Source organism: Elephantulus edwardii, unplaced genomic scaffold (genome assembly GCF_000299155.1).
Source record: "Elephantulus edwardii isolate Elephantulus edwardi_28Jun2011 unplaced genomic scaffold, EleEdw1.0 scaffold00305, whole genome shotgun sequence".
Taxonomy (NCBI): Eukaryota; Metazoa; Chordata; class Mammalia; order Macroscelidea; family Macroscelididae; genus Elephantulus; species Elephantulus edwardii.
The window spans coordinates 2,133,568-2,149,317 of record NW_006400055.1 but is presented as its reverse complement, the minus strand read 5'-3'; the positions used below and the strand labels follow the sequence as shown (position 1 = coordinate 2,149,317).

Below are 15,750 nucleotides of genomic sequence, written 5' to 3'. Positions count from 1 at the left end.
TGCACAGTATTATTATGTTAATGTACCACTTATTTTCTGTCCATTGATTTGTTGATGAGCACTTGGACTGCTTACATCTCGTTATTGTGAATAATGCTGCAGTAAACGTTGGTGAACATACATCTGTCTGTTTCTCAGACCTGATTTCCTTAGGGTGTATTTCCATCTGGATCAAGTGGGGTTTTTGTTTTTACCTTTTAGAGGAAATGCCAGATTGCCTTCCATAGTGGTCATACCATTTTACATTCCCATTAGCAATGCATGAGGTTCCTATCTCTGCATCCTCACCAACATTTTTATTTGATATCCTCTTGAACTTTGCTGTTATAATGGGGTAAGATGGTATCGTGTTGTTTTGATTTGCATCTCTCTGATAGCTAGATTTTGAGCATTTATTCATGTGTTTGTTGGCAGTCTGGTTTGTTGGTGAAGATTGTTACCTTCTGCTCATTTCATAGTTGGGTTATTAGGGTTTTTTCCTTCTTGTGATACCATATAAATGCTGATGCTTTCCGTAAATTTTAATTATGAGACCTTGTAAAAAATGTCATTGCCAAATATTTTTTCCCATGTTTGGGCTTTCTTTTCATCCTATTGGAGAAGTTTCTGATGCACCCAAGAATTTGGTTTTTAAAAGATTTCATTTGTTATCTCCTCCTGGTTGTACATTTTTGGGTATGTTTGCAAGGGTTTCAAAGTTTGTACCTATTTTTATATCTGGTGATCTTTAGTTTTTCTTTTTTACCCTGAGGTCCTTAATCTACCTTGAGTTCATTTTTGTTTATGGTAACATGTTTTATTTCAGAAGAGTTTCTGAAAGATTTAGCTTTTCTTTTTTTCCAAATAATGTTGAAAATTACCTTTTGTCTTAAAGAATGGCATTGATAACAGTATTGGGATGACTTTGAATCTGTAGATTGACATGGAATAGTCTACTTATCTAGGTCTTTTTGTTTCTTATGTTACTATTTTGTTGTTTCCCTTATATAGGTCTTTTGTGTTTCTAATTGTTTATTCCTGAGTATTTCATCTTATGGTTGACTGTTGTAGTTGGTGTTGCTTGCTTACTTCCTTTCTGGATTTTCTTTGTTGCTTAGGGAAAATGAATTGATTTTTGTATGTTGCTCTTGTATCCTTTCACTCTGATGAATTGTTCTACTAAATCTAGTAGTCTTTTTGTTTGTCTTCAGGGTTTTCAATTCTGAAGCTCCATCTGACATATGTTGGGCATGTTGCAAGGAGGGATCAGTCCTTTGAGAGGGACATCATGCTTGGGAGGGTAGAGAGACAGAGAGACAGTGCAAGAGAGGAAGACCCTGGATGAGATGGATCGACTCAGTGATAGGGGTAATGGGCTTGAATGTGTCAGAGACAATGAAGTTGGCTCAGTATAGAGCAGGGTTCAGAGCTGTTGTACATAGGGTCGCTATGAGTCGCTTGCCACAGCACATAAAAACATGTACACTATTAAGTCATCTGCATTTATAGTTTTACCTTCTCTTTGTCAATGTTTATACCTCTTATTTTGCTTTTCTTGCCCTACTGCTGTGGCTAGGACTTTGCAATGCAATTTTCACATTGTTACTATGGTGTTGGAACTGACCCATAGCTGACCCTCCAGTGGGTTTGCAGAGGCAATAAATCAAATAGGAGGAGATGTCCACCTTTTTTCTGCAGAACACCTGGTGGATTCAAACTGAGTACCTTTTTGATTGTCAGCACAACTCCTTACCACTAGGCCACCAGAGCTCCCTCACTGTTGAATAGGAGTAGTGGTAGTAGGCATTCTTGGTTGGTCTTTATTTACAAGTAGGTTTAATCTTTCTCTACTGAAAATAGTATTGGTTCTTGGTTTTGCATATATACTTTTAATTATGTTTAGGAAATTTCCCATTTGTTCCCTGTTTATTGAAGGTTTTAATCAAGAAGGGGCTTGGATTTTGTCAAAAGCCTTTTTTCTATCAATTGAAATGATCACGTCCTTTTTATTCTTCATTGATATGATGGATTACATTGATTTTCCTATGTTGAACCATTCTTTCTTGTGTATTATGAATTCCACTGATTATGATGACTTATTCTTTTGATATACTGTTGCATTCTGTTGGCTAGGATTTTGTTAAGAATTTTAGCATCTCTCTTCATGAGATGTCAGTTTATAGTTTTCTTCCATGTGTTTACCACATTTTAGTCTCAGAGTTATGCTTGCTTTATAGACTGAATCTGGGAATGTTCCTCCTTTTTCTGTATTTTTAAATGATATAAGTTGAATTGGTGACAGTTCTTCTCTTAAAGTTTGTTAAAATTTGCTGGTGAGACTGCCTGGACCAAGGCTTTTATTGTTGTTGGAAGGGTTTGTTGTTTGTTTATTTGTTGTTTTTTTTTAATGAGAAAAGTGAAACAAAATTTTCTTTTGTGATGGATCTGTTCAAGTGTTTTGTGTCAGTTTGGATAGGGTGTTAATTTAGAATTTACCAATTTTTCCTTTGCTTCAAATTTGTGGGAATATAGCTTTTTGTAAAATTATGTTAACCTTTTTTTATTGTTTCTTTATAACATCTCCCATTTTATTTCTTACTCTATATTTATGTCTTTCTTATCCTTTATTAGATTTGCCAGTGGTATTTCAACTTTTTCTTGACCCTTTGGGCAAAACCAACTTTTGGTCTTGTGGATAGTTTCATTTGTTTTTCTTCTGTTTCAATTCTTTTTATTTCTGCCAATATCTTTATCCTTTTCCTTTTTTGTAGAGGTTGTGTTGGGAATGGTTTATTGTTCTCTTTCTATTTGTTTCTGATGTTAGGTTAAGTAGTTGGCATGCTTTATTTATTCTTATTTTGTTTGTTTTGCTTATTGCTATGAAATGACCTTTAAGTACTGCCTTTGCTAGCACTCAGACTTTTTTATACATTGTGCTTTCATTCTCTTTTGTTTCTTTTTTTTTTTAATTTCCCTATAACCCAGGTGTTAGCATCCATGTAGAAGGTTTGTATTTTTTTTTCTTTGCCTTCTTATGTTTAGTTTTCTAGTCTTAATAGCATTGTGGGCTGAGAATATAGTTGGTAATATTTCAGTGATGGCGAATTTGTGCCCTAACATGGTCAGTTTTGGAGAGTGCTATTTGCACTAGAGAAGAATGGAGGTTGGGGATTTTGTTGGGGTAAAGTACTTTGCATGTCTAGGAGGTTGTGTTGGTTAATTATATAGCTCATTTCTTCTGCATCTTTGTTGAGTTGCATTCTACTTGTCCTGTCTCTCTATGAAAGTATTTTGTTCAGTACCATTGTGGTAATTCCTTCTTTTTTCAGTCTGTTAATTTTGTATATTGATGTTCTGTCATAGATACTAAGATTATGTCCTCATTGTATTGTGCCTTTGAGCATTGTCTGGTGTCCTTCCTTGTTTCTTATGCTGGTTTTTACCCTCAAGTCTATTTCATGAGAGATAAAAGCTTTTAGGGTTGCCATTTAGCTACCTTTTTTTTTTTTTACACTGGTTTACCTACAAAGTTCATGTATACTGTTTTACACACTGGATCTCTCCCCTTTCGTTTACCCTATTAATGCTGCTGGTTTCTTTGCTCCATCCTCTTCTGTACTCTCTCCAAGTGAAGGGACTTCCTTTAGTATTTCTTGTGGTATTTTTCTTGTTTTGACAAATTCCCTTAGTTCCTACTTTTCTGAGAATGACCTGATTTTTCTACTCTTTTGTTGGATGTAGGATCCTCGTCTGGAAGTTTGTATATGCTGTGCCATTGTCCTTGCTTGTGTGGTTTTTGCTGAGAAACCAGAGCTTCCATTTGCTTCCCGTTGTGGATACATCTTTTTCTTGAACTTCTTTTATTATTCCAACCTTGTCTTTAATTTTGGAAAATTTGACTATGATATGTCATGATACATATTTTTTTTAAAGATCTCTTCTGTGTGGGCTTCGTGGAGAGCTTTTGAATGTTTATGTTCTAATTTTTCATTATACCTGAAATGTTTTCTTCTTAAACCTCTCTTCCACAGTTTTGTCAGTGCATGTTTTTTCCCCTCATTCCTCTTCCAAAATTCTAATCATACATGTACTTCTCTTCTAATCATACATATATCTCTCTATGTCATCCCATATTACTCATGGCTTCTTTATTTTCCTTCCATCTTGATTTTGCTTTTATCTCTCAGAAATTAGTGTTGAGAGTCTTGTCTTCTGGCTCATTCTGTGTTCTATTTTCCTCGTTCTGCTCTGTTGGTTTTATTCTGGATTGCCTTTTCAAGTTTTTTCTTTGGCCTCATCTCTTTAATTGTATGGTTTTTTCCTCATAATTTTTTAAAAAAAATTACGTCTGTCTCTTTGCTTGTGGCTTTAGCTTTCTTCCAGCATTTGTAATTTCTTAGCATCAATTCTTGAAATTCCATGTCAGAGTATTTCTTCACCCTTTCTGTCTCTGGGATATTTATTGATTCTGTGATCTGGTGTCCTATTTTAGGTGTATGTTTTGGTTTTTTGTAGGGTTTGAAGCTGTCTGCTGTTTCTACAACATTGTAATGGGGTTGACACTTGGCTTGTGTGGGGCAGCTGCTGGTGTGTCTATGTTCTGTTTGTTGTTTAAGGGTTGATACACTGGTCAGTGGGTTTTACTGCGTTGTTTTGATTTATTGGTATGTGTGGCGTCTAGTGTGATGCACATACGGCCCACAGAGGAAGAGTCTCAATCCTGCTCACTGGAGGTGCTCTTGAAGCTTTGCATGTTTTTTCTGTTGCCCCTTGGAAGAGGGAGATCTTGGAGCCTGTGGCCTGAATTTCTGAAACTTTGATTCTTTTTAACTGAGGAGCTCTTAGGGCTTTGAAGTCAGTTCTGTGTTGGTATGTCCTTAAGGCGTGGCTGCAAGGAAGTGCAGTTAGAGTTTATGTGCTGATAAGAGGGCAGGTCTGCTTTTAAAGGAAGTCAGTCATTATCTGCTGGTGTTCCCAAGATGAGTAGGTATAGGTTTTTAGGTAACTTTTCTCAATGGTCTTAAGCCTGTTTGCATGCTCTCCATATACCTGCCTTTTCCAGCCTGTGTGTAGGATTCAGGATGTCTTCATCATGCTTATGGCATCTTCCTGCCAAGTCAGGGTGGCACCAGCAAGCTCCTGGTAATTGTGGAGGACTGCCTTCGTTTGCCCCGATGAAGGTTGACTCGGCCATTCATTTGCACGAGAGTGGGGAGAAAAGGTCCTCCATGGTGTGGTGATCCCCTGAATACTGAGTAACTGTAACAAAAGAGAGTTGGTTGACACTGAAATATTTTAGGAAATAACTTATGATCAAGAGCCAATGGTAGTGAAAGAAGTTGAATTTCACTGAAGGCACCAACAAAAAAGTAAGGTCCTAGGAGTTGATGGAATACCAGGTGGCATGTTTCAACTAAAAGATGCAACCTTGGATGTACTCATCTGCAAGGAAATTTGGAGAATAGCTGTCTAGCTGGCTGTTAGAACTATACATTGATAGAGTACTATCTGATGTTCACACTGGGTTTAGAAGAGGTCGTGGCACCTGGAATATCATTGCTAGTATCAGATGCATCCTCGTTGAAAGCAGAGAATACAAGAAGATTGTCTGTCTGTGTTTTATTGACTATGAAAAGGCATTTGACCACATGGATTTTAACAAATTTAGCTAACATTAAGACCTGAACACTTAATTGTGTTCTTACAAAGTATGCAGCTGGACCACAAAGCTGTTGCCCATGCCCACTCAAAGCAAGAGAACACTTAGTGGTTTAAAATTAGAAAGTTTGGTTGCCAGGGTTGTATCTTTTCTCTACATCTGTTCAGTCTTTGTATTGAGCACATCACTTGAGAAGCTGAACTCTGATAAAGAATGGTATTAGGACCATAGGAAAACTTATCAACAGCCTGTGTCATGTAGATGACATAGCCTTGCTCACTGACGGTGAGAAGAACTTGAAACACTTGCTACAGAAGATCAAAGACTATAGTGTCGTCAATACGAATTACATCTCAACATCAAAAAACCAAAAATGATCACCATTGGGACATCTTCAAATTGCTGAAGAGCATCGATGTCAGTTTGAAGACCCAGGTGTGCCTGATTCAGGATGCTTTCTCAATCACTTTCTATACATCTGAGAGCTGGGCAATAAATAAGGGTGACAAAAGAATTGATGCCTTTGAGTTGTTGTGCAGGAGAAGACTGAATATACCATGGGCTGCCAAAAGAACAAACAGGTTTTGGAAAAAGTACAACCAGCGTGCTCTTTGGAGACAAGGGTGGTGAAGGATGTATTGTTTTACATAATTTGGGCATGTTGCTAGGAGAGGCTGCTCCTTGGAGAAGGACATCATGCTTGGAAAGTGGAGGGATGATGAAGGAATGGAAAACCCTCAACCAGAAGGATTAATAAAGTGACTTCAGCTCTTGGCTTAAGTATGTCAGATTGATGAGGATGGCACAGCAGAGAGTCCCTATGAGTCATACTCAACTCGACAGCACCTAAAAATAGCACAGTGCTGCTGGAGACAGCAACTGGAAGTTGGCTGTTCTGACTAGGTTGCCATCCTACTGGAAGTCTCTATGGTAACATATCTTTCATAGATGATTTAGAGTCTTAATTGTAAGAGATTGGAACTCACTAGCCACTCAGTGGGAGAGAAGATTTGGGACTCTTCCTATGACTTATTGATAAGCACTGTCAAATCGAGTACAGCTCATAGAATAAACACTTTATCAATTACTTTTTCCTGTGTGTGTACTCAAACACTTGTGCTTTTTAATTGCCATCTAGTAGAGTATGATTCATAGTGGCCCTGTGAACAACAGATCTGAACCCTGGCCTATCCTGTGCCATCCTTATCTCTGATATACTTGATCTCGTTATTATTGCAGCCACTGTGTCAATCCATCCGGTTGAGGGTCTTTCTGCCTTTCACTGACCCTCTTCCACCATTCCAAGCTTGAATCCTTTTCTAAGAAATAGCCACTCCATGCAACATGCCCAAATTATATGAGGCAAAGCTTCACTATCATCCTTGTCTCGAATGAGCACTCTTGACTGCACTAGGAAATCTTTCAGGGCATTTCTCCTTGTCATTTATTTAAATTGATTAAGCATTAAGCAACAGCAACATAGTCACTCATTGCTTTTGAATTGGAAACCCAACTCCACCCACCCACTCACTCCCCCCATCCCTACATACCTGACCCTCTTTCTTTCACAGAGCAGATGATGAATTTGAACCTCCTGCTTATAGATTGGCAGTACAGATCCTTACCCACTAGTCCACCAGCAGTCCAAAGAGCATTGATAAGACACTGGTAACTAGGTACCAAACCAGAACTACACTAATTGCTATTGAATCAATTCTGACTTACAGTGACCCTCCATTGGCTTTCTTCGGGATTCATGGCTCTAACCTTTTGGCTAATTGTGTAACATGTAACATACAGTGCTACCAGAGCTCCTAACTATTTAATCACCTTTCCCAGTTGTACTTCTTACTCTGCATTCATTTGTGTATATATGTACATCCTTCTGTACAATTCCATCCCATGTACAGGTTGATGTCCTTACCACTACAATTAAGGCAAAAAATTGTTCCATCACCCATAAAGAACTGTACCCATCACCCACCCAGTCCATCTGCCCTCTGTTTTTCCTCTCTATGATTTTGTTATTTCTGGAAATTTGTGCAAATGTTTGTGAAATTTTCTTTTCTTTTTTTTGTCACTTTGCTTTTTTTAGTTCCTTTTTAAAAAAACTTTATTATTAATGTCAATGAAGATTTACAGAGACTTTGGGTTTCCATTCATTCACTATTGCACTTTTCTCCCCTCCCAACCCACCCCCCACTACCCTCTTGGAAAACTAAAAGAAAATTCTTTCATTGTTTTACAAACCCTCCCCCAGGTCCACTCCACCATGTAGCCATCGCTCTAGACTCCTGTCATGACAAAAATAACGAATCACATATCCCTTTTAAACAGTTTTCTCCCTCATCTGTTTCAATGAAGTATACATTATTGAACCCATCTTTCTCAGTCCTCCCCCACCCCCAAGGTCAGTCCTGTTTTACAACTGGTACCATGCAGTATTTGTCCTTTTGTGACTGAAATACTTCACTAAGCATAATGTCCTCCAGGGTCACCCATTTTGAATAATATTGCATGAGTTCCTTGTTTTTTAATGCAGCATAGTATTCCATTGTGCGAATATACCACAGCTTCTCTAGCCATTCGTTTGTGGATGGGCACTTAGGTTGTTTCCAACTCCTTGCTATTGTGAACAAAGCTGCAATAAACATGGGTGTGCATATATCTGCTTGGATGTCAGCTATGGTCTCTTCAGGGTATATTCCCAGTCGTGGAATTGCTGGGTCAAATGGTATCTCTATTTGCAACTTTTTGAGAAAGCGCCATACCGCCTTCCACAGTGGTTGCACCATTTTACACTCCCACCAACAGTGAATAAGGGTTCCAGTTTCTCCACAACCTCGCCAGCATTTGTTGCTTGTTGTTCTATTAAGTTTTGCTGTTCTTACTGGAGTGAAATGATATCTCATAGTTGTTTTGTGAATTTTTTGAGATTGGCTCTTTTGGCCTCAAGTACATACTCTTGGAATCTGTAAAGGCTATTAACAGGTATCAGTAATTCTTTCCATTTCTTGCTTAGTAGGATGGCACTGACCGGTCATTTGTCCTATTAACATAAGGTTGGTGTAAATTAGAGCTGACACCAACAGTAGTCATGTGCTAGATACAGATAGTAGGATGTGCTAGATTTGTGCAACCATTTCTGGTTCTCATCTTTGAAAAATTGATCCTTGTTGAAATAGAACCTAGAAGATAATCTGCTTTATTCATGGGGAGTTGTCTATTAATGAGTCAGTTCAGATGTATAGCATTCCTTATAGGACAAACCCTTGTCTGCCCAAGAATTCCTAGGCTGTAAGTTTTCTTGGAGATCACCAGGTCTTACTTCTCCAGAACTACTGGAGTGTCCAAACAACTATCCCTTCGATTAGCAGTCTAGCGCTTGATCACTGCATTCTAGTTCATTCTGATGACCTTCCATGGGCTTCTGAGGCTGTAAATCTTTGCCCTAGGAAATGGCCTCATCATTTTCCTTGTAGCATAGAGATGATAGATTCAAACCACTAACCTTTTAGTTAGCAGTGCTACAAAATACACTGCACCACATTTTAGAGGTAGTTTGCACCACTCATTTTTATCTCCCAGAAGACCTAAGAGGTAGTGCCATGTTTTTCTACTGAGTTTGCTAGACTTGACTATAGTGATTTTATATAAGACACATAACATTATATATGCTAATAATAATGTTGTCCAGTGCAGGGGTGGCCAAAACAGTGTGTGTTCCATCCTCAGAGATTAATGGTATAGCTGGCTTTCTTTTTACTTACGGTGATTTGTCATTTTTTAGTTAGTACATAATTTTTGCCATTTAACTGTTAGATCTTATGGATATTGGTCTGGTATATATCAGTATTATCATTTTATTAATCTCCAAAAACTTCTCTTTTTAATACCATTTTAAAAAATAAATTTTATTAGCTATTCCTTGAGCGAGAGCGAGCAGCCCAGTTGGCAGAAAGTAAAACAGATGAATTGATCAAAGATGCTCCCACCACTCAGCATGATAAGAGTGGAGAGTGGCAAGAAACAAGTGGAGAAATTCAGTGGGTATCAACTGAAAAGACAGATGGTACAGAGGATAAACAAAAGAAGGAGGACGACGATGAAGAACTTGACCTCAATAAAGGTATTTTGAGTGATACATACAAATTTAAAATAATGACTAGATTTTGTTTCCTATACCCCTGCTTTTATATCTTGTCATAATGATTTTTCTGTTATTTGTGCTTCTTCCCATTCAGTCCACAGAAGCTTTACTTCCATCAGTATTCTTATAGTTCTCTGATGACTGGCTTCACAGTGGCTATTCCAATGGCACGATTGCTGCTGTGGATTGGTGTGGCCATCCTTTTCATCAGACAGGTCTCTCTGGGCCTTTTCTTCCTCTTAACTCCTGTGCAGAGAGAAGCAGTTGACCTCTTATCTTTTCATATTTAAAATCTTGATTTGTTAGTGGGTTTTGGGGTTGTTTTTTTTTAATAGTTTCACTTTAAACCTATATCTGTGGTCATAAATTACAATAATAGTTTTCAAATGCTAAGTAGTAGGTAACAGAAAAAATGAGGAATACACTGAATTAGTCTTTTTTTTCTTTTTTTTTAATTAGTCTTTACTGATCAAACATTTAATAAGTATTATTTACCATTGCTATTTATTAGTTCATTTTGCTGAAGTTTGCAACTACTGTTGCTATCTCATCAATTTAAAACCCATTGACAGTGACCGCCTGTTCTCCCTCCTGGCAGCCACACTCATTTTTACTTTTTGTCTCTAAATCCATCTTGTTCTAGACATTTTATGTTAAGTGCAGCCATATAATATATGGCTTTTGGGCATTGATTTCTCTTAGATAATACAATGTTTTCATGATTCGTCCAAATGGGAGATGTATCACTACTTCATTCTCTTTTATGGCAGAATAACCTATAATATGGTTACACCAAATTTTCTTTGTTTAGCTTTAGTTTAATAAATGTTTGTTTTCATTTGTTGTCTGTTAAAATATTGCTGCTGTCACCATTTGTGCACAGGTTATTGTATGGACATAGGTTTTCATTTCTCTTGAATCTATAATTTGTGAATATTGCTGGTTTACATGATAAATCTCTGTTTGAATTTTGAGGACTTAACAACCTGTTTTCCAGAGTGGCTTCACCATTTTATGGTTCAGCAGCAGTATGTAAGGGATTCCAGTTTCTTCACATCCTTATAAACATGTTAGGATTTGTCTTTTTTTAGTTTTTGCATGTCATCCTTGCACAAGGGCCATGCTAAATCTCTGTATCGTTCTAATTTTAGTACACATATGCTGCCAAAGTGAGCTCCTTTTTTAAAATTTTATTTCTTTTTACAGTTTTTATTACTTTAACCATTGTTGTTGTTAAGTGTCCTCGAGTCGGAGGCACTCCTGCTTCCAAGCTTGTTTTTACCGGGGAGCTCCACCAAACACTATCCACCATGGGTAACTGTTCTCACACTTGACACATCAGCATCACAGTGTTCAGCTTCGCAGTAACCACAAGTTACCTCTGTACAGTGAGAACAAGCGTGGAAGCGGGCGTGGCATCCATTTGGTAATAGCTTGCCTCTGGAAACCATATGAACCTGGAGAAAGGATGAAAGTCATACAGGTATCCAGGGCTTTTGTTCATAGGGTCGCTATGAGTTGCCTCCAACTCGACAGCACTTACCAACAACATTACTTAATGTATCATTGTGATTTTGCTATACTGAGGTTGAGCATCTTTTCATATGCTTTGTGGGAATTTGTGTAGTTTTGAATTTGTTAAGTTTTGTAGAAACGTCTTTTATAATCTTTGAAATATTTTATATTCCAGAATGGAATTACCTTTTTCTTATTTGGTTATTAAGATTGAAATACTCTTGATACTAAACTTTTATCCGTTACATGATTTGCAAATATTTTCTAATTCTGTGAGTCTGATTGTGTCCGTTGAAACATCTAAGATTTTTCCTTGTAATGAAATCTGAGGTTCAATGTATCTTTTTTAAAAAATTTTTATTGTGTGTGTGTGTGTGTGTGTGTGTGTGTGTGTGTACTCTCATATCAGATCTGACTGGTATAGGAGATTGCTCCTCCTTCTCTAGCAGAGCATTGGGTGAATTTGAATTTGTATCTTTTTCCTATATCACTTTTGTTTTTATAATGTATTTAAGAAAATTCTAAGAGCTTTATGAGTTTACTTCATAAATGTAGGCCATAGCCTACTTTCAGTTAATTTTATGAATATGTGTTAAATGTTCTTTTTGCACATGACTATCCAGTTATCCTAGATCTATTTGTTGATAGTTACCAATTTTGAAGTAGAGATAATCACCAGAATCCTTGTTTCTAGAATTTTTTTTTTTCCAATACTGCTACAAATATTTTGTTGAAATGTTCTCAGCTCTTCAGCATGCTGGCAAACACATGGAAGACTGCATTGTGGCCTCATACACAGCACTGCTGCTTGGCTGTCTCTGCCAGGAGAGTCCAGTAAGTAAATATTTCCCTGAAGATTCTGAAGTAACTGCCTTATACTGTTGCCTAATGTACTTACCATTTAGGTTTTTTTCTATTTATGCCCTCTTTTAGAAAATCTTTTGATTGAGTGATTTCTTTTAATTCACAATAGAAGGGAAAGAGTACATTGTTCAAAGGTGCTTTGGTGGTATGGCCCATAGCTTGTTGCACTTGCTGACCAGAAGTGTGCATTTTTATCATTTTGTTTTCAGTAGAACTTAAGCACTTTTCAGGGTCGAATTATATTTGATAGAAAAATGTTATTGTGAAAGGTTAATCATTCAGGGAACTTCTGATGTCCTAGGAAAAGAATATTTACATGCATAAAATTAAGATAACATTAAAACTTAGATTATTTCTTGAACTTTTTAAGGTACATTCCATGGTATTTTGGATCTGATGAATGGACTAATTCTGATGTGCTTGTTTGGTATTAAAGAAGGCATGCTATAAATCTCACCTTGTTGGTCTAAACAATATGGAAAAGTCTGTTGTTGTTATTGTTGTTGTTGTTATGATGTGCCGTCAAGTTGCTTGCGACTCATAGCGACCCTATGTACAACAGCCCTAAACTCTGCTCTTTCTTCTGCCAGTCGCACCGTCTCTGACACACCCATCCCGATTACCCCAATCATTGAATCAGTCCACCTCATAGGGGGCCTTCCCCTTCTGCGCTGTCCTTCCACCCTACCAAGAATGATGTCCCTCTCTAAGGACCTGTCCCTCCTTGCAACATGTCCAGAGTATGTTAGACGGAGCCTCAGAATCCTTGCCTCCAAGGAGCAGTCCGGTTTGACCCTTTCCAGGATAAATCTGTTTGTTTTCCTAGCAGTCCATGGTACCTTCAGTACTCTTCTCCAGCACCAAAGCTCCTTCTATCCTCCTTAGTCATTGTCCAACCCTCTGATGCATAACAAGTGATAGCAAAGACCATGGCCTGTATCAGACGCACCTTAGTCTCCAGAGGGACACCACTGCTCTTCAGTACTTTGGAGAGGTCCCTAAGAGCAGACTTTCCCATGGCAATACGTCTTTTCATTTCCTGGCTGCTGGTGCCTAGAGTGTTGACTGTGGAGCCAAGCAAACTGAAGCTGTGAACAATCTCAATCTCTTCACCATCCATCCTGATGCCGCCAGTTGGCCCAGTGGTGAGAATCTTTGTCTTCTTGACATTGAGCCTCAATCCATATTGGAGGCTGCAGTCCTTAACCCTCTACATCAAGCCCTTCAGGTTCTCCTCAGTTTCAGCAAGCAGGGTTGTATCATCTGCATATCGCAGATTGTTGATAGATCTTCTACCAGTCTTGACCCCACATTTCTCCTCTTACAACCCAGCCTTCCAGATAATCTGTACTGCATACAGGTTGAAAAGGTATGGAGATAGGACACATCTCTGGCTTATGCCCTTCCCAATGTTAAACCATGCAGTGTTTCCTTGCTCTATTTTGACGACTGTCTCTTGGTCCAAGTATAGGTTTCTTATAAGCACTATCAAGTGTTCTGGGATTCCCGTTCTTCTCAGAGTCTGCCTCAGTTTGTTATGATCCACACAGTCAAACGCCTTTGCATAGTCAATGAAACATCCATAATGGAAAAGTCTAGTTGGGATTAATTCTCTATCTCAATTATGTCATCAAGGACTAAGATAATTTCTCTTAACAGGCCTGCTTTCTTAGGTTATCTTACCTTTGCCAGCTCTCCTTGTGGTCCCATGCTGGTTATAACTAGGTGTCTCATTTAGTTAAATAATGTACCTTCAAGAAGTTAGAATATCTAAGGCAGTCTCAATTATTCAGCACATAGTGGATGGTTATGATTATTAGAACAGTTTTTCCATGTATAAAACAAAGGGCGAGGTAAAGCACTGCCTTAAGGGAGGTAATTTTGAGTTTTTCCTTTAAAATACAGTACACTGGTAATGTCTTTTTAAGAGCGAGCCTGCTGGGAGACACTGGATGATACAAAGGGTTAATGTATTTGGCTCCATGAAGTTGAAGCTTTGCATCCACTGTGGCATGTCAGAGGGAAGCTGCTGCACTGTTTATGAGAAATCATCACTAGAAACTCTGGAACACATAGTTCTAATTTGACATGTGATTGAGTCCCATGAGTTGGAGTTATTTCAGCAAGGTGTTGCCACTGCTAAGCCAAATTTTAAAATGGAAGATTATTCACAAGACCATAAAATTCTTGTGGCTTTGTGCCATGGAATCATTTCAGCTGTTGATCATACAGAACAGAGTAAAGTCTTACATAAAGTTTCACAAACAGAGACACAAATCACCCAATTTTTTCTTCTATGGGACCACCAGTGCATTAGAATCCTCCACCTTTCTCCTAGCATTCTAGCACTTCGCCACTGTGCCTTCAGAACTCCTTGGAATAGACGGTTAGATTTAGTGAGGGAAAAGGTCCCTTTCTTCTTTACCCCTGTCCTCATGCAAGTTGTTCAGTGATACTGATTACTATATATAGTGGTTGAACAGTATCATTTCCATTAATCTAGTTTCCCTGCACCCTTAAATCCTTATCTCTTAAAACCTTGTTATCCAAAAATATACTGGCCAAATAAAATTAAAGTTAAAAAAGTAAGGAAGAGTTTAATTTGTAGTCTCTCCTTCCCTGCCACACCATCAGCAAAAGTTACATATGAAGCCTTTCTCTCCTCATTTAGGTCCCCAAAATCAGGACCGTGTATCTTCTTTTGTTCTAATAGATAAACTTTTGAGAGAAGCTGTTCCTTTTACTTTTTGAACATTTGAAATAATTTCAGTAATTTTCCAAGAACATTGCATGGGGTTTTTTTTAATTATTAAATTTTATTAATTTTAATGAACATTTACAGAGATTTGCGGTTTTCATTCATTCATTGTTGCACTATTTTCTCTACCCTCCTACCCAGTTCATTCCTCATTTTTTTTCCCTCCATGAAAGTCTGTTTTAATTGTGCAATTGCCACAGTGCTTGTCAAAGCCAGTTCTGATTAATCTCTTTTTCAGTGTGTCCTTTCCCATTCCCTATCACTCCACCCTGAGAGAGACTTCACCCTGATTCATAAGGAAAAGGGGATGGCGTATTCTCTTAGCTACTTCCTGCTGAAAAGGGATGCTGTAGGTTTCAGGGTGAGGATCTTCTCTCACTACTCTAAAGGGCCCCTTTGGCAGTAGGAAACACATAGACTATTATGGAGATTGACTTTGGAGATTAGATGCACTGTTATCCATTGTGCTTGGCCGTACATCTTCATATCCTTGAAGATGTATCACGGAAGTGTTGCAGCCTAGAAGACACAAATTTAACTAACAACTTAAAAGTACATGAGTCAAAAATTAAAAAGCAATAGTATTCCAAGTTAGAGGCTCTAATAGTGGCACAAAGCAAATTACAGAGGGAAAGTACTTCTTAAAATAAAAGGCCTATTGACTTGCAACTTTTTCTATTATAGCATAAAGGTTAGGAACCACAAGATGTAGAGGCTCAACTATGTCATTTATTGTTCTTAAGTCCTGGAGCAAATTCCATCTACCACTCGGTTGTTTTACAACTCGGAAGCCCGCATGCAAGGCAGAGGTGAAGTAAGGAACTG

At 38.0% G+C, this 15,750-nt stretch overlaps 1 protein-coding gene across 1 annotated transcript in view; it reads left to right on the top strand.

Moving 5' to 3' along the window:
* Window positions 1–15,750, top strand: part of LOC102860619 (wings apart-like protein homolog) — a 124,986-nt gene that overhangs the window by 96,922 nt on the left and 12,314 nt on the right. The window contains 2 exon segments of the mRNA XM_006901021.1: window positions 9,560–9,767; window positions 12,049–12,137. Of these exon segments, the coding sequence (XP_006901083.1) occupies window positions 9,560–9,767; window positions 12,049–12,137 (297 nt within the window).